Source organism: Lytechinus variegatus, chromosome 10 (genome assembly GCF_018143015.1).
Source record: "Lytechinus variegatus isolate NC3 chromosome 10, Lvar_3.0, whole genome shotgun sequence".
Classification (NCBI taxonomy): domain Eukaryota; kingdom Metazoa; phylum Echinodermata; class Echinoidea; order Temnopleuroida; family Toxopneustidae; genus Lytechinus; species Lytechinus variegatus.
The window spans coordinates 12,633,774-12,652,210 of record NC_054749.1 but is presented as its reverse complement, the minus strand read 5'-3'; the positions used below and the strand labels follow the sequence as shown (position 1 = coordinate 12,652,210).

The window sequence follows — 18,437 nt, the reverse complement described above, 5'->3', positions numbered from 1 at the left end:
ATCAAGGAAAGATGTCAGATCTGACAAAAATGTTGATGAAACGGTCCCCGGGATGATGACTTGCTGTGGAATAAGGGTGAAGACCGCTTGAACATCTAAAAACTCTTAGCAGGGCTTCAAGTTCACATCCTACTGCGAATCAAGAATATTAGATAAGGAAAAATGAATGGTCTTTCTAGATTGTAAAGAAGATATTAATGTGCAGGGTGTTCAATGAAGTATCATTCAAGAATGGTGCAGTAGGATCTTGGATCAATTTCAGCAGTTGACAGTTAAAAAATAAGGGGCAATTCCATACAATCAACCTTTTTGTGCATCCAACCACCATTTTTCTCCAGTTTTACTTCACTTCATACTCTGACCAAGTCATGGTCATTTGAGAGCATTAGAGACTGTCAAAAGAACAAGAAATCAGAGACAGAAAATTTCTCGAAGGTCCCACATATAAGGGGGTCAGACGTACATATGTTATGGAAATGCCTAAGATGTTCCTAAAGCCGGGAAACAACAATCAGCTGTTCGAACCGGAAGTACCCCTCACACCACACATCTGGGTACTGTGAAGGAATTATTTTTGCTATCGATAGTTGATATCGGCTCTATGGGATAAGAAGAACTGTGGAAGAGCTGTGGTGTAGTGGTTCTGACTCTCGCCTTGTAAACAGAGGGTCGTGTGTTCGAATCCCACCGCGGTCTAGCGTCCTTTGGCAAGGCGTTAATCCACACTTTGCCACTCTTGACCCAGGTGCTAAATGGGTACCCCGTAGGATGCGTAAGATAATGTATGTTTGATTTTGCCAGCGCCATAATGTGGCTGCGATGAATGCAAGGAATGCTCCCCAGGGAGTGGAATTGTGCACTTTTCGTGCTTGATTGAAATGAATCCAATGACCGGGGTAATAATATGCTGTAACGCGCTTTGGGCCATTCTGGGAAAAGTGCTTTATAAAAATTGGCTATTATTGTTATTATTATTATTATATATTTCTTTCTGATTTTATTTTTTCCCCTTCTGGTGTCTCACAGGAAGCGCTGACAACACACCACAGCTCTGACAGCATGAGCTGCTGTAGAAAATTTGGTATTTATATGCTACGTCTCACCATCAACATCATCGTCTTGGCAATTATAGCAGGCGCCTCCTATCTCGTACACTTCATGTATGATAGCGTGGTAGCGGTAAGTTATCTATGAAGTTTTGTAGAACTTTTGTGTATGTACAATCCTTAACTCACAAGAAATTGAATTTTTTTTTTAAATCATACAATTATACAAGGTGTATGATTTTGAAAGTGTAAGTAGGGATTATTCATGTAAGTTCTGGGCACCAAGGAAAAGACGTAGTGTTGTCAGAGGATGAATAATCCCCACTCACAATTTTGAAAAAAGTGCCTGGTGTATTATTTGTTTTATTTCCCTTCTTATTTACGGTTGAACAATAATTCATGGTAATCCTGTTCTAATTTGTCAGCATCCTCATTATGGATGGACTAAATTTTTTCAGCCACTGATTTATCAAATAAGAAAGGTCCATACAACATATTTCTATCCCATGAAGCATGTAATGCACACCATTTTCCCCCAGCATTAGAATAATTACTCTCAACCACATTTGACATAGTCCAAACTTGATAGAGCTTTTCTAAAGGTACTTTGTGTAATTCTGACTTATGCCCATGATGATGTGTATTATTTTATACTATTGACTGGCAGGAGAACGATTCTAGATTGATGGTAATGCAGGAGCTGACTATCCCTCATTTTGTCAGTGGATGTAATCTGATTTTCCTTGTTCATGATTGCTTAGCATTACTATAATGCATGTTTACACGTAACGTTGTTATGATATTTTCTATTAACTGGCTGGAGATAAGATTCTAGACTAATGGTGATACAAGAGCTGACTATCTCTCTTGTTACCAGTGGATATAACCCGATGTTCCCTCGAAGGTGATTAGTTACCATGAATATAATATATGTTTACACCGTGTTATAATACTTTTTATCGACTGGCAGGAGATAGACTCTGGACTGACAGTGGTACGGGAACTGGCCATCCCCCTTGTCATCAGTGGTTATAACCTGATGCTGCCTTACATGTTCAGTGTTCTCAGCTCATTTGAGAAATATTCAAACCCAAGAATGCAGCTTTATGTTTCACTCTTCAGGTAAAGCAAGATTTGTCCAAAATATCGTAATCATAGCTTTGAAAATTAATATTGACATATGAGGTAGTCCGTAGAGCAGGGATTTTGTATTCTGATGACCCGGGCTTGATTCCCCATTTGGTGTGCTAGTGCCTTTTGGTAAGTCATTTATATCATTATTACCAGGTCCTTGGAGAGGACCTTAAGCCGTTGGTCCTCTAGATGCTTGCTTACAACCATTCATGCTTTCTTAGCAATCGGGTAAAAAAAAAATCACTACCATTTATTCTCCAGTTATCAGCTCAGTTTCGATTAATAATGCATGTTGTACCATCCCATTAGTTCATTTGTCATGTGTCTGATGAATATGGATAGCTTATAGAGAGAACTTGATGGAAATTATTTTCCTTCATATACTTAAAAATAACATAACAAGAGCATCTATTAAAAGAGCTGTTTTTATATCTGCCTTACTGGCTTAGAAATTGTCATATGCAGATCTATCTTTATGAAGCACCTAACTGGAATTCATGCATAATAATGGTAGTATGAATAAACTGTGCATTCATACATGCACGTCTGTCATGTTACGATGTATGACATTCACAGGATTCCACAATTATATTTTATATATGCATGTAGCTTATTGATTGAAGTCCTTTTCAAAGGCATTGCCAAAATTTGTTGAAAATGGATTTGCTATAAGACTAATTGATTTGCTCATGAATTATTGAACCCCCAAGTTATTCTACATGTAATGTAGAAGAAGTAGCATGTAGTATATTAACCACACTTGTCTTTTCTTCCAAACCCTCTCTGTATATAGAACATTTCTTATGAAGGCTTCAGTGCTGTGTGTGTTGTGTTACTTCTGGCTCAATCAAATCAGCTGTACAGAGGAGTCAACGCAAAACTGTGTTGTGGTACGATCAAAGTTGCACTTTATAATAATTGTGAATAGGCATTTTTGTGATGGTACAAGATTTTTGCATGAGGTGAAAGAATTATGCTTTAATCAAGAAGATGTAGCAGAGTTGAATAGAATGTCTCTTTTTCACCAAATGTGAAATCTTCTACCACTCCTTGAATAAGAATATTCAATATTGGATATACAGTGCCTCAGGAGTTAGTGGATATATGAAGAATAAGAGATTTTAGAAATTGTTAGGTCCATGAAATTGACTAAATCTTGTGGGCCTGATGGAATAAGCATCTATCTATTGAAAAACAAAAATTATTGCCTCCCCACCATCACATATTTTCAGTCTACATCTTTTTTTGCAAAAATGATTCCAACACATAAAGTAGATGACCCATATCTTGTCACAAACTATTGACCAATTTCTTTGTTATCAAGTATTATTAAATTACTGGAAAAAAACATTTTATTTTGTAAATTAATGAAATATGGAGTCGGGTATGGTTCTTGCTTGGTTTAAAGACTATGTAAGCAAAAGATGCCATTATGTTTGTTTTTAATCTAAATTATCCAATAATTGCACCGTGAAATGTGGAGTACCATAAGGATCTATTTTGGGTCCCTTGATTTTTCATATATATATATATATATATATGAATGACATTGTGAATGCATCTACATGTAGAGAATGAATGTACATGTATGTTTTATTTGCAGATGATACAAATGTACATTATTCTATTCACACAAAAACCTACATGTAAATATACTTATTCCAACACTTGTTTTAAAATTGAAGAAATTATCATTGTGGTTTAGAGCTAACAAACTCTCCCTAAATACAAGTATAACCAAACAAAGTTTTTTTTATATTCATCACATTCAAACTAAATACATGTTGTATGTTTTCTAACAATATTTTTATACCATTCAAAAACAAGAAACCAAATTTCTAGGCATTTGAATTGACTATAATTTAACTTGGAACAGTCACAGTTGTAATATTTTCATGTTGACATCCAGTGAGATACGGATTTGATATGGATCTTGTTTATGCTTTATAATGCATTCATCTTTTCCCACTTATCTTTCTGCAACACAGTATCGGGGTATAGTAGTAAGTTTAGAATAGAAATGATAATCGGTGTTCAATAGAAAGCACTCCGCATCTGTACACATTCACATTACATTGCACATACTGATCCAATATTTCAAAACTTAGTCACTAAAATTTAGGATATTAACATTTACTAGTACCAAACAGCCAAATATATAAGTAACATATATCCTGGAAAACTAAAGAAACCGTAATGATTATCTTTACATTATTGTGAACAAAAAAACCCATCAATTACAATCCTAACTCTAACCCTATGCCCTATGAGTTATTAGGATCGGAGCAAATGTTTTGTCATTGTTTATTTTCCTATGTAGGTAAATAAATGTAGTGCAATGAATCTAATATTATGACGTCACCTAACTGTGCAACAGTACATTTTGGATGATTATGAATAATTATAAAAAATTAAACAATACTACATGTACCTATGTTATTTCTACAAGGCCAATTTGTGTGTTTCATCATACATGCACTTACGTTGCACCCTTATTGTGGTGTCACTCATTTGCATTAATGCTTAGAGATTGGTTGATGAGAGTGTACTCAGCACAGTCTATTAACCACAATGTGTATCTTTCAAAAATGATTACATTTCTCATTTAAACAATAGATCCCAGGATCTCACTAATAATTTGACTTGTTTATCCTTATTTTTTTCCCATACACTTTGGAATCATTCAGTTGAATTCAGCCTTCAATTTTTGTCTCGCCTGCAAAGCAGAGCAAGACTATAGGTGCCGCTTTTCAGAAGGCAGCGGCATCAATATTGAAATCTTAACCTTGGGTTACATTTTGAAATGTCATCATATTGATAACATGGATAGTAGCTCATGAAACTTGGACATACGGGTAATTGGTAATCAAGTATTTTCTGAACATCCTGCCCGAGTTTCAGGTCACTTGACCAAGGTCAAAGGTCATTTAGGGTCAATGAACTATTTGTAGTAGGGAAAAGGGGTATACCCTCAGGCCTCTAAAGATATTGATGGCATATATGTTATGAGATGCAGAAATTACTTGCTCTAGTAAATATTTGTAAAAAAAATTATTGGTCTAATACCCTCATAGTCTAAGAATTCTCATTTAGTCTAGTGCTTCAATTGTTCTCATATCTACCTCTTCTCTTAATTTTTACTTTGTCAAACGAAACTTGGTTCGTGAACCATTCATTTAACCATACAGACTAAGTAGTGAGAGACCAACTTGATATGGGGTGAAATAGGTAAAGCATAACTGGAAATTAGACAAAATGGTAAATGGGCTCAATGGCGATTAGACTAAATGGTTTGTAGACGAAGATGTTATAGACAAACTAGACTTAGACCATGTTTGATGAGACAAAATGGAAAGTAGACGGAGGGGGTACAGACTAGTCAGCAAATAAGTTACCAACACAATATCTATAGAATTCATCAGAAAGGCTATTTAATGGTTTTGAATGATTATTTATCAATTTTCTTATCTTTATTTTTTAGTGTTGGGAAACCTTTATTGGGACTGAAGTATACAAGCTTGTCATTGTAGATTTCATCCTCCAAAGTTTAGCCACCTTTGTCTTGGAGTTCATCAGAAGGTAATGATCATTCAGTATTTATTGATTTTGTAATCATTAACCCCCCCTCCTCTCCTTTTATAATGATAATAATAGACAGTTCTTGTATAGCGCATAACACATTATAAATAACGTTTCTATGCGCTTCCAAAGGACTTGGATATTATTACCCTGGCTTTAGCCCCGCAGCCTTTTACAGCGCTGGGGCATTTCAAGGAATAAATTTCTGCCAGGTACCCATTCACCTCACCTGGGTTGAGTGCAGCACAACGTGGATGAATTTCTTGCTGAAGGAAACTACACCATGGCTGGCATTTGAACCCACGACCCTCTGTTTCAAAGTCCGGAGACTAATCCACTGGGCCACCTGTTTCAAAGTCCGGAGACTAATCCACTGGGCCACAACGCTCCACAGTAATTTCTTTGAGTAGTAGGGCTGTGTTGTATGGAACGTCTTGTCAGTGATTTTCCCTGACAAATCCTTGCATCTGATTGGCTGAAAGCAAACTAATCAATTAACATCACTGACAAAGCTTTTCATGAAATGCCCCTAGGACTCTGTTCTACAGTATCCTTAATGAAAATCAAAGTAGATGCCATAATATTTTCCATTACATATTTCATAATAAATCTGAACATGCCGTCTGGCCCATCTTTGATAAATTTGCAACTTTATTTAAAATATTATTTTATGTGATATCCATCAAGTGCTTCATGCAACTGCTATTAGAAACTGCTCCTTCTTTGCCATGCTCAATTGTTTTATTCTCTGCATCTTATTCTAAGCACTGTTGGAGTAAGGGTAATTCAAAACACAATAGACTTGTCCTGTATTGACGGCGCCTACAGAAACGTTGTTAGCACTAACAATGCGCTAACAGAGGCCCTGACAAGTGGTAATGTGGTAGCGATTCCTAATGTTGCAGCAATGCATTACTTACACATTGAAATAAATATTTTGACTTCAGAATCCGAAAAATGTGACTCAGCTTACTGTTAGCGTTCTGATAGGCTAAAAATGTTTCTGTGCGGCCGGCACTGGTCATTAGCTATCTGAGTATAAGAAAAGTTACATGTAGCACCATTATATATGTTTTCTTGTATGTTTTTTTTCATTTATTCACAGGATTGGTAAAGATCATTGTTGCCAATCGTTTGCCTCTCCTGAGTTTGATATTGCTCGTAACACAATGGATCTTATTCAGTCTCAAACATATACTTGGTAAGTGTAAAAAATGTCCACATGGGGTCCGTTTCATGAAGGGTTTAACAAGTATGCCATTGTTTTAACTTAATTGTGATTTATAGCTGCTGGTTGTATTTACAGGATGATTGTATTTACTAGATGATTGTATTTATTGGATGATTGTATTTACTTCATGATTGCATTTACCAGCACTGGATGATTGTATTTACTGGATGATTCATCGAATGTATTTATTGGATGATTGTCTTTACCAGATGTATAAACTGGTAGTGGATGATTTTATTTAATGGATGATTCATTGATTGTATTTTCATTATGGTTTATTTACTGGATGATTGTATTTACTTGATTGTAATTATATATTTTATTGCGATTAATTTAGTTTGCCATCAGAAAGATATTTTGCTACGTTCAACAATTCATAGAAATCCCTGTGGAGGGGAAAAAAATTATTTATATTTATATTTATCTCGATATCAACGATTAATATGTTTACTTGCTGATTGCATTTTAATTTCCACTTCTTTCAGGATTGGCATGTATTTCTCACCTTTACTCATGGTCATCAATATCTTCAAACTCGTCCTCATCTTTTATGTCAAAAAGGTAAAGTGCCATACATGTAATTCCTTATAATTATTTTATGGAATATGTTGTATAGAATCTTCTTTAGGTCAGTGATTTATACAACTGCGAGTCATCTTTAAGACCTTGGAAAGCAGGACTACACATAGGCAGTATTTTGGTCATTCTTTAAGACAAGGCATGAACATTGCCCACTAAGTTAAATGCACCTGAAAACCAGTTACACTTCAAAAAAGACATTATTTTTATTGTTCATCTTGTATTGTTGGTACAGAAATGATTGTATAGATGTATTATTGTGTCATACATTTATTTCTTTATGATATGACATTAGCTTATGGAATATTTTCATATGGAATCTCCCGTAGGTCAGTGTCTTATACAACTGCAAGCCATCTTTAAGACCTTGGAAAGCAGGACTAGCAAAGACAGTATTCTTAGGGATCCTGTTCCTCATGTTCATGATATGCCTGGGAGCATTTGGATACAGTGTCGTCCAGTAAGTCGGACATATTTTTCTCTTGAAACAAAAACCATGATTATCACTATTTGTTAGTATTTTTATAAAGTGTTTCATGTAGGAGATTGGGCTGCTGTTTCATATAGCTGTTCGTAAGTTATAAGCGACTTGAAAAACGGGTGATCCTTTCTTGTGGTAAGTGGTATATTGAATTGGCGATGGTTAGCGCATAAGAAAGGTTCACCTGTCAATGTTAAAGTTGCTCTTAACTTACGAACAGCTTTATGAAAATGCCCCTAGCAGTGAAAGCACATGATGTTGCTTTGTGTATATACAGAGGCCCTTAATGTGAAGTCTGGCTTTGATTGTCCATGATCTCTAAGTCGATGCTAATATCATGAGAGGCCCTAAATGTCAAGATTATTTTAAAATTCCATCTCTGTAATGTTTATTACATTGATGACATTGTGCTGCCATATTAGAGACTGAAGCCATTACCTTGCATACATTGGTGATTCGCAGTTGCTGCATCTCTGACATCTCTGTTCATGCACATTCCTATATCCTATGAGGGGTTGCGCTTTGATATCATATGCATAAGGTCTATTTCCATTGTTTTATTGTACATGTATGTATACTTTCTAATGACAATAATTGAATTGAAATGCTTCCTTTCTTCAGGATTGAACCTTCGGCTTCCTGTGGGCCGTTCCGAGGTAGGAACGCTACCTACGACGTGGTGATAGATCTCTTCGGTAAATGGCAGCAATCTGATAGAGTCATCACGACCGTGGTCATCTTACTCACCAGCCCTGGTGTTCTCATAGGAATCATACTCATGATCATGTGAGTTTACATTTAACCCTATCTAGGCCGGGGTATTTTGGGAGTTCATATGGCCGGGGGGGGGCCTCCCAGGCCCCCCCTTAAGATCTCGGCCGTCGACCGCGCGATCGCGCCGAAAATCGGCACGCGGGTTGCCTGGGACATAATCTACAAGATTGTATAGTAAGATTTTTCATGCGAATTGCTATTAAGTGATTATGCTAATTTATGCGTAATTAGTATGAGAAATCATTCTTTTTCCTCTAACTCCCTAAATAAAGCTCCAAATGTACTAATTTTCGGTATAGAAACTCTTTGTGGTGTTCTTAGCAAGTGTACATGAAAAAAATTGCGATATCAAATCATTTTCTTATGTATTATATTGTTTTTTGCAATTTCTTATGTATTTCTTTGTTTTTTGACCTTTTGTTTTTCATTTTTTTTTCAATGAAATTTGTTGGGGACTCTTCTGTGATCATAAAAAGCATAAAATAAATACATTTAGACCAGCAAAACTAAAAATAATCATGCATTTATGAATTTTGGTTGAAAACACAATTTGCATTGACTTTGTACACGAAATCATGTTTTTGAGCAATTTTTGGTCTGACATGCACTTACATAATGTTGCGTAATTTCGGAACCACGTACCCGGGTGACGCAAAATTGGTCTCAAAAGTTGCGCAAGACTTGAAAGTAAAAAGTCAGCGAGCGGCGCAGTCAAAAAAATTTGCGCGGTAAAAATATTCGTTGAGGGGGGGGCCTCCGAGGCCCACCCCCCCGGCCTAGATAGGGTTAAAGCATTATCGGTATGGTATTTTAAACGGCTCCCTCTACTGGCAGTCTAATATCGCTACCTTTTTCTTGTTGTGATATCATATTTTTCATTGGAAGCATTCTAGTGGAGTGATCTGAATCTTGCCTTGTAATAAGAGAGTTATGTGTTTGAAACCCACCATGGCCTAGCGTCCTTTGGCAGTGCGTCAATCCTTACTTTGCCGCTCTCCACCCAGGTAAATAGTTAATAGGTGCCTGATAGGATGCAAAAGCCTATATAAGAATTGAGGCATGGAACTCTTGTTCAAGTATTCCCCATGGAGTGGAGAGAGTACATGCATTCTGCCAGGATACAATACCCAGGGTAATGGTAATTACAATGTAAAGCCCTAAATAGACTGGGTTATTTTGACATCTAAAGAAGACTGGGGGAGGGCTGATTCAGTCCCCCCTCTTATGATCTCGGCCGTTAATCGCGCGATCGCAACAAAAATTAGCACATGCGTTACCCATGGCATTATCTACAGAACTATATATCGACTTCTGCGAAAAATCTCATTGCTCATTATTTTATGCTAATTAATGCGTAAAATCATTAGTTTGCTCTAATTAAATAAATAATGCCCCTAAAATGCTAATTTTTGTTTCATATACTCTTTATAGGCATCTCGTCACATTTCAAAAGATGTCAACATCACATTTATTTTCTTATGTATTTTTTTGTTTTTTAAATTTCTTATATATTTCCTTGTATATTGACTTTCTGTTTTTCATTGTTTTTTCAATGGAAATCGTTGGGGACTTTAGTTTGACCATGAAATAAGATAAAATGAATTGATTTTAAGCAGGAAAGGAAAAATAATGAAACATTTTTATGAATTTTGGCTAAAAACACTAGTTGCATTGGATTTGTACACAAATTCACGTTTTTGAGCAATTTTGGGTCTGCATGCACTTACAAAATGTTGCATAATTCCAGAACTGCTTACCCGGACGTCACAATTTTGGTCTCAAAAGTTGCATGAGACTTGGAAGTAAAAAGTCAGCAAGCAACGCGGTCAAAAATTTTCGTACGGCGGATTTGTCGCGAAGAATGTTGAGGGGTGTGGCTGAATCAGCCTCCCTAGTCTTCTTAGGGTTAAATACTGTACATTAAGTATTAAGTGCTAATGTGACTATTATCATTAGTATGATATAAAAATCTAAAATTCCCAGTTATTAGGTAACAATGCACTTGTTAACTAGTACATGAACTTTTCATGTGGTGAGTAATCTCTGATTTCATGACTTTGTGTCTGTTATTCAGTTTGCTGGTGTATTATAGAAGATCCGTAGCCATGGGTTACAAGGAGACCGTCAAGAGGCTACAGCATCAAATCAATCTGGTGAGTTTACTCTCACTCTCTCACCAAGTCTATCTGTTTCTGTCTTTCTTGTCTGTCTGTCTTGTCTGGCTATCTGTCTGTCCCTCTCTCTCACTTTCTCTTGCATCTTCTCCCCCTAATCTCTTTCCCCCCCTCCCCCATCTTTCTCTGTCTTTGTCCTTCTCTTCCTATCCTATTTCTCAAGTGATTTAACGTTATCAAATATTTTGCGACTCTTTCATTACCCTTTTCGTCAAACTTTCACTGATATGCTTCTTTGATCTAAATGATACAGCAAATACCACTCTACTCCATTATGTAAATACATGCACATTTTCACTAATGAGCAAACTTAACATAAATTACATTTGAAAATATGTCGGTTAAATTCATTGATACATGTCCCTAACCTTTTGTTTACAGGAGGGAAAAGACAAACGCTTTTTACTTCGCATGCTCCAAGATGCGATCAAGAAACGTAATAAGAAGCTGGGCATCACCAATCCAAACGACAGTATCCTGTTCAGCAACAACGGGCGAGCCATCCGGTCCCCCTCCCCGTCGACGGCATCGGCGCCTAACGGGCAACACCGCAGCCCACGGGCAGATGGTAGGAGAAAGCATAAACACCATCACCATCATCCTCATCAAAAGAGAGGGGGAGAGGTGTCCCCTTCAAGCCCCCATCTGTCACCTCGCCTCTCACCTAGACCCTCCCCGCGCCCCTCACCAAGGAGCAGTAGGCATAACATGGGAGCCCAATGATATCTGTCGCCGTAGCAAACATCCTCATAGTTTCTTTGTCTTTGTAGCATCACAATACTAATGCCATCACCACCGGAGAGAGGGAGCATTGTCCCCTTCAAGCCTCCATCTCTTACCGCACCTGTCACCTAGATCCTCCCCGTGCCCCTCACCGACGAACAGCAGGCATAACATAAGAGCCCAATGATACCAGTCGCTGTAGCAAACATCCTCTCAGTTTCTTGACTGCCATACCATCATGGAGTCCAATCCAATCCAATGCAATCCTTCTGTTGCAATGTTTTAATGATGATGCAGTTTATCAAGCTCTTTTATCCAGTCTGCTTTGTTTTTGTCTCACCTGCATAGCAACATCAAATCTTAATTACATATTTGAAGCTCGAATTCGGGCTATTTAAAACTCAAATTTGCCTGTGAATATGGACCATTATAAGGTTGATGTCAGACATATTAAGCAGTTTTATCTGATATTATAGAAAGTTATTTTATAATATCGGGTTAATAATGACTACTTTCCAAGGCTCTCCTTTGTTCGTTCTTCAAAAAAATTGTTCCGGTATCCTGTCACATTGAACTGAAATTACTCTAAATGCAGCTTGAATTACATGTATAAACATGTATTCCTATGGTGGACTTGATTGAGTTTTATCTTGTGAAACTGGTAGGCAAATGAAGTTACAGCAATCGGCTTGTTAACTCTTGTATCTCTTCATTACTGTGACAGATATTGCTGAGAACCTCAGATTTGTATCCCTGTGTAATGTAAAAAAGCTGAATTTATTTGCACAGAAACTGATGTGATTTGCTTGAGGTATGAATAGTGTCTCCTTATTATATAAGTAATGTACATAATGTAAAGTTATAATGTTCATTTTTATTCTGAATCAGTAACCTCACAATGACAAGGTCACATAGTGCTTGATGTACTATTATTTTGAACTTCGTGTAATTTACACTTATTATGCAATACATCTATAATTTATTGTAAGACAGGTTCAAGGGTGTAGCCAACAGCGAGTGCATATGCTCATGATTTAATTATACACAACTTTCCAGCCATGCATTTTTGGGTGTAGTTTTGTGCATTAGGGTGCATCATGTTGTTCATATGGCATTCTTTCAAACAAAAGGATATGGCAAGGATTTTGATGCACTTAGTAAGGAGCGCATACTAGATATGCCTGAGATTCGTAATAGAAAGGAAATGTGATCTCTTCGAGTGTGTGAGCCTAGAAAATGGTATGGTATTTATTACATCATGCCCTGTTGTACAAAGAGTTACGATTTATCCGATCAATCGTAACTCTATGGGAATCCATCAGTGTCATAAATTTTTCTACAGGAAATTTGCAAAATGTCCTTTGTAATCAAAGGAGAACACCCCAAATTGTCAAGAAATCAATGAATTTATGGATATGGATTCATATCTAGAATTTTTTGAACAAACATGCATTTCATATGTTGACTTTGCTGGCTTTCCATAGTTGCGATTGATTGGATCAATCGTAACTCTTTGTACAACAGGGCCCATGTATCACAGTTACAAAGACTGAATGGCACATGGATATACAATATGTTATAAGGTGTATACAGTCTCAAGCAGTGGTATTAAAGTATTTGCATAGCTGAGAAGTACATGTATATCAGAGACTTAATGCAATAAGTAATGACTACTGCATTTTAAGTCATATTTGTGATAAAAAGTTAATATAGAACACACGCATAATTAAGACAAAGAAGAAAGAGGAGAAGGAGAGGGAGGAGAATTACAAGAAGAAGAAGAAAGGAGAAGGATAAGAAGAAAAGATTTTACACAATATATATTGCAAAATGAAAATTTGGTATTCACAATATGCACAAGCACTCGGCCCAAGCACCTTGTTCTTGTCGCAAAATTGTAAGTGCCCATGAGTGTAATGCATTGTTGCATTACACTCGTAAATATACATTATTTGTATAACACTAGGGGTATACTGTCCAAAAGATGAGTAGTAGTGTGTGCACTGATGCCTCACAGAGCTTATCATAGTCAACCCATCATATTTTTTTGTCTGGATATTGTTTTGCTGCATGCATGTCACAGTCCAGCATTCCAGTTTCAATGCATACAGAATATATACTCCTTATAATGGGTCTGAAATATGTATGAAAATGGTTATGGTATATTATCATATTAGTGATATATATTTTGATAACATTCTTATTTTGTGTAATTTACTGTATACATTCAAATTCTTTTCTTTTTTTAAATAATTCATTCTGCCTTTTTAGGATTGTATATAATACATGTACATGGTTGAAATGAAATTGTAAAATGTGAAAAGTATTTGATTTAAATGTTGGATGTATTAGAATTATAAAATGCATATTGATCTTTATTGCCAATGCAGGTTTCATTGATAGAAGTTGAAATATGGATTTTATCGACATGAAAGACACAATGAATTATATCTAGATTCTAGAAGTGTAACATTTCAGTGGCCACAGTCTTTTCTCGAGGTTGATAGAAAATGATTTACTTTTAGTGCAATTGTATCACGTGATAATGGTGGATAAGCGATCAACAGTAAAAGACCGACAAGAGCAAGAGTATGCTTGGTTCTTTTTTACCAATTGTGAATAAATACATGAATCGGAACAGGGAAAACTTGAACTGCAATTTACTCAGTCCAATTGTTCAGTAATTCTTTGCAATTCAGTCATCATTAATATGATTATAAAAATAAAATGAATTACATTTGCAAATGTTAGTTATTTAAATTGAAGAATTGAAGTAGTCGGATCGTGTAGTGTGCGGTAGGCCTTAGACAAGCCTCTTCTGATGTTTGAAAATGGACAAAAGGATCTTGAAAGCTGATTGAATACCAGCATTCAACATTTTGACACCCAACATTGTGATATTGGCTGCATTTGATATCATATTGATAATTGTGTTATCAGGATATTAGGTTTGATGTTAACCATAAAACCATTAGTAATCTCTGATGTACATTCAGTATTTGAAGAGTAACAATTCTTGTATTCTTTTTTTTTTTTACAGTAGTCTGTTCTACATGTACTTTCATCCCCAATTTAAAAAAAAAAGTAGGTTCTCAGAAAACAAGCCTGTTTTCCACCTATTTATTTTTAAGGTGTTATCTCTCAGGTGGAAATAGTGAAAATAATTGTTTTTCCATCCAAAATGTTGTTTTCTGCCCCCCCCCCCAAAAAAAAAATGTTGATATGACATTCAGATTTTAGGTTGTTATCTCTGTATCTTCATGCTTTATCTTTATGCATCACATGTACATCATTAACCTAGTTGTCCAGTCTTGGGATCAACTATCCTATTTCAGTTTCGTTTGTTTTTACTTTCTTTATGACCTGTTAATTTGGTTTGTCTGACTGCTTAGACAGTAAGCCAGGTGACTTACAGCTTGTATGCCTCTTTGAGGGGCATGGTAGTGGTTACTAGATACCAAGGGCACAGGGGCAGATTCATGTTTTTTATGAAGGAGATGGGGGATGGGGGTCACAAAAGGGGCACAAAACTTCTCATTTCAAGATAGATAAGTGATTTTCCACTGAAGACTAAGAATTCAGACAATCGCTTCAAGCAGATATTACATGTATTTCCATCATCACTTTTAGGGGGGGAGGCAACATGATGGGGATGCTACTCATCACAGGGTACTGATTCTATTTCACTCTATCCCCAAAAGGGGGAGGGAAATGCCTTCTGCCATCCCCCCTCCTACTAGATCTGTGCCTGTCTACTATTCAATGTTAGTGCCTTGTAAGTATTAATTCAAGAAAGGAGAAATCAATTAACAATTATCTTGCCTTAAAATCAGTATAGTAAAATCACTCAGGATGAACTCCGCATGGAGGTTTAAGAAGATTGATGTCAAATTGATATGTATGTCACCTCTAGTGCCTTTCATTTCATTATTTTTGTGTAAATATTTAGAGAAAAAGCATTCTATACTGGAAATACAATTCTGTCTTCCATTCTGATTGTTTACAGTAAAAAGAGATCTACTCCAAAATATTTTTTTATCATAACAATGTTGATTATGGTTTTGCTCACATTTAAGGTATTTTTGTTTTTTTGTGTATGGGATTCTTCTGTGAGAATATTTCCTTTTCGTGTCCTTATGTGTGTGTTTCTAGAAACAGTGCTTTATTTTATTATCATTTAGAATATGTTCAAGTATATATATATATATATTCTGTACTCAGTTAAGTTGGCACAAGAAAATATATAACTTTATTGTATAAAATGTAAATAATTGACAGATCATTGGAACATTATTTACATTTGATTTATGTAAATTGGTTCTGAATTAGCAATTGTATATCAGCTCTGTTCTTTCATTTATGTTACAGCTCATGTCAAGCCTTTCAGCAGTTCTTTATTTATGTAAATTCAGATGATTTTTACAAATCTGAGGTTGATTTGAAATAAAAATCTTCTCTATAAACAAATAGTGTTAACTTTTCACATTTTTTCTTACTGCTGTGTACATGGGAGAAGTAGGGAAAGAAGAAGAAGAAGAAGACAGGCGCGTAGCCAGGGGGGGCGGTGGGGGCGGTCGCCCCCCAAAAAAAAACGTCCCCAAAAAGAAAAAAAAAGGGGAAAAAAGAGAGGAGAAAAGGAAAAGGTAAGGGAGGAAAGGGAAGAAAGGTAGCTTTGTGTTTTTTTTTCTTTTTTTTCTCAAAAGAGAAACGCCTTCACTCTTCTTGCTCTAAATTTATATATGAATTTTGCTTCCGCGCTGCGCGCGGTTAAATGACAATATTGAAGTTCTCCATTGTTTTCCCCACCTTTTCTCTAACCCCAGCTGTTTTTCCACCTCAGCTATATGCTTCTTGCCAGTTAAAGTTAAAATTGTATACATTAGGGCATGAATTTGAGTAAGGTTAGGCCGAAGTAAATATATGAAGTCATCTTTTTTTTCAATTGATCGCGCAACTTCTGGTCTGGTCGGCTCCGAGCGGGTAAAATCTTTATATCAGTTTCTGCCGTCACCTCCATAAAGTCAACTTCTCCCGCTTTTCAGCTCATTACTAAACAACCATAATTTTGGGGCAAACAGGTTCCTAATTTAAAAAGAGGAAGGTATGAAATTCGTGTCGTATTAAATAAAAAAGTACAATATTTTTTATCAAATTGTATTAAACTTCATGTCATTTCCCTGTATACATTCATCTCCTGTCCTGTTTTGCGCCCTCAGTTTGAAATTTTGAATGACACTTAAGTTTCTTTATATTCAAAATGAAGCGCTTCAGGATAAGTCAAAAAAATTAGGCATCCTTTTTTTTTATATAGATAGATAATTTCAATAAATCACAGAAGTTTCAACTTTTTGCGCACTATTTTCATTGTAATGAAGTTCAATAATCTTAGAAAATCAATTGAATTAGAGCCGATTGGGTATTAGAGATATCTACATTATTTTGATGAAACGTCCGCCCTTTGAAATTTCAGAGTTTCATTGCTCTGCGCGGGGAGGAATATCTTCCTCTACCAATCTTCTCCTCTGTTTTGCGAGTTAAAAATATGCACTGTTGCTAAATTGTTTGTAATCAAATCTGATCTGTCCAAAGAAAGTATTCAATATATCTTTGAGAATACCCTTTTCTCGGGACCCTTTTTATGGCAAGAAAAATTGATAAAACGCTTTAGCTTCCGCGCTTCGCGCGGAGTTATTATCATTTTAATTTCCTCCATTGAATTTTCAATTGTATACCTCTTTTGTGCGTTCACAATCACTATTTGGAAACAAGATTCAAAATCACAATATAGTCAACCGAATTGGAGGTACTAGAGACAAGAGGAACGGCTCCTTTTTATTTTAATTTATGAAACACTAAAAGCTTCGCGCTTCGCGCGGGAGGGGGAAACTTCCCCTCCCTGCACCCACCCCCTAGGGAGCGCGCTTTGCGTGCATTTACCGCCCCCTCCAAAATGAAATCCTGAATACGCGGTTGGAAGAAGAAGAAGAAGAAGAAGAAGGAGGAGGAGGAGGAGAAGAAGAAGGATGAGGAGGAGGAGGAAAAGGGAAGAAAAAAGAGGAGAATGAGAGGAAGAATAAAAAGGAGGAGGAAGAAAAGGAAGGAGAAGGAAAAGAAGAAGTGTGTCATAAAAATAACAAGTAGGTCTATCATGCCTTGAAAATATTACAGAAAAGAATGAACAATAAGTTACATTACTTTAGCCAAATTGCTAGGGGAAGACGTAGGGAAAATAAATAGCAAAGCCGTATATGCAAACTCGATATGATTGAAATTTTATTTGAGTTGTAATATTATCAATTCATAATCATAATACATTGGGTAAATGAAGATTAAAAAGGTAAATAGTCGTAAGAATAATTTAAGAGTATGTTTAAATTTCATATGTCGAAATGGTGAGAAATAAAAGCCTATAATGCAGACATTGGCGGCTATTTACCCGGGGCTAATCATTAAAAGCAGGAGGATGCAGCCTTCATGGGAATTGAGATCTTGCACCCTCTGTTAAAATGAACTTTCTAAAAGCCCAACTACATGTAACTAGCAACCACTTATTCCAGTTTCAAATCTTAAAAATAAGTATTTTTTTGACAAGGTTGCAATCTTTGCTTGCCGAATTAGAATTACGTGTCGTCTGCTCTGCTGACCAAGTTCTCCCCGCCGCCCACCCGAACACCACACACGTGGGGGCGTTGTCCTTAGCGATCGCAATATCCAGG

At 36.2% G+C, this 18,437-nt stretch overlaps 1 protein-coding gene across 4 annotated transcripts in view; it reads left to right on the top strand.

Annotated features, from left to right (window-relative positions):
* LOC121422363 (transmembrane channel-like protein 7) overlaps positions 1-13,047 on the top strand; it is a 38,425-nt gene extending 25,378 nt beyond the window's left edge. For 3 of the 4 annotated variants that reach the window (XM_041617357.1, XM_041617356.1, XM_041617355.1), the window contains exons 9-19: positions 1,027-1,179; positions 2,017-2,168; positions 2,974-3,070; positions 4,169-4,183; positions 5,662-5,759; positions 6,865-6,960; positions 7,476-7,551; positions 7,899-8,029; positions 8,672-8,836; positions 10,899-10,977; positions 11,380-13,047. In XM_041617357.1, coding sequence (XP_041473291.1) covers positions 1,027-1,179; positions 2,017-2,168; positions 2,974-3,070; positions 4,169-4,183; positions 5,662-5,759; positions 6,865-6,960; positions 7,476-7,551; positions 7,899-8,029; positions 8,672-8,836; positions 10,899-10,977; positions 11,380-11,721 — 1,404 coding nt within the window. In that variant the 3' untranslated portion in view covers positions 11,722-13,047. The remainder of the gene's footprint in view (positions 1-1,026; positions 1,180-2,016; positions 2,169-2,973; positions 3,071-4,168; positions 4,184-5,661; positions 5,760-6,864; positions 6,961-7,475; positions 7,552-7,898; positions 8,030-8,671; positions 8,837-10,898; positions 10,978-11,379) is intronic. The other variant, XM_041617359.1, reaches the window with a different exon arrangement.
* The last annotated feature ends 5,390 nt before the right edge of the window (positions 13,048-18,437 follow it).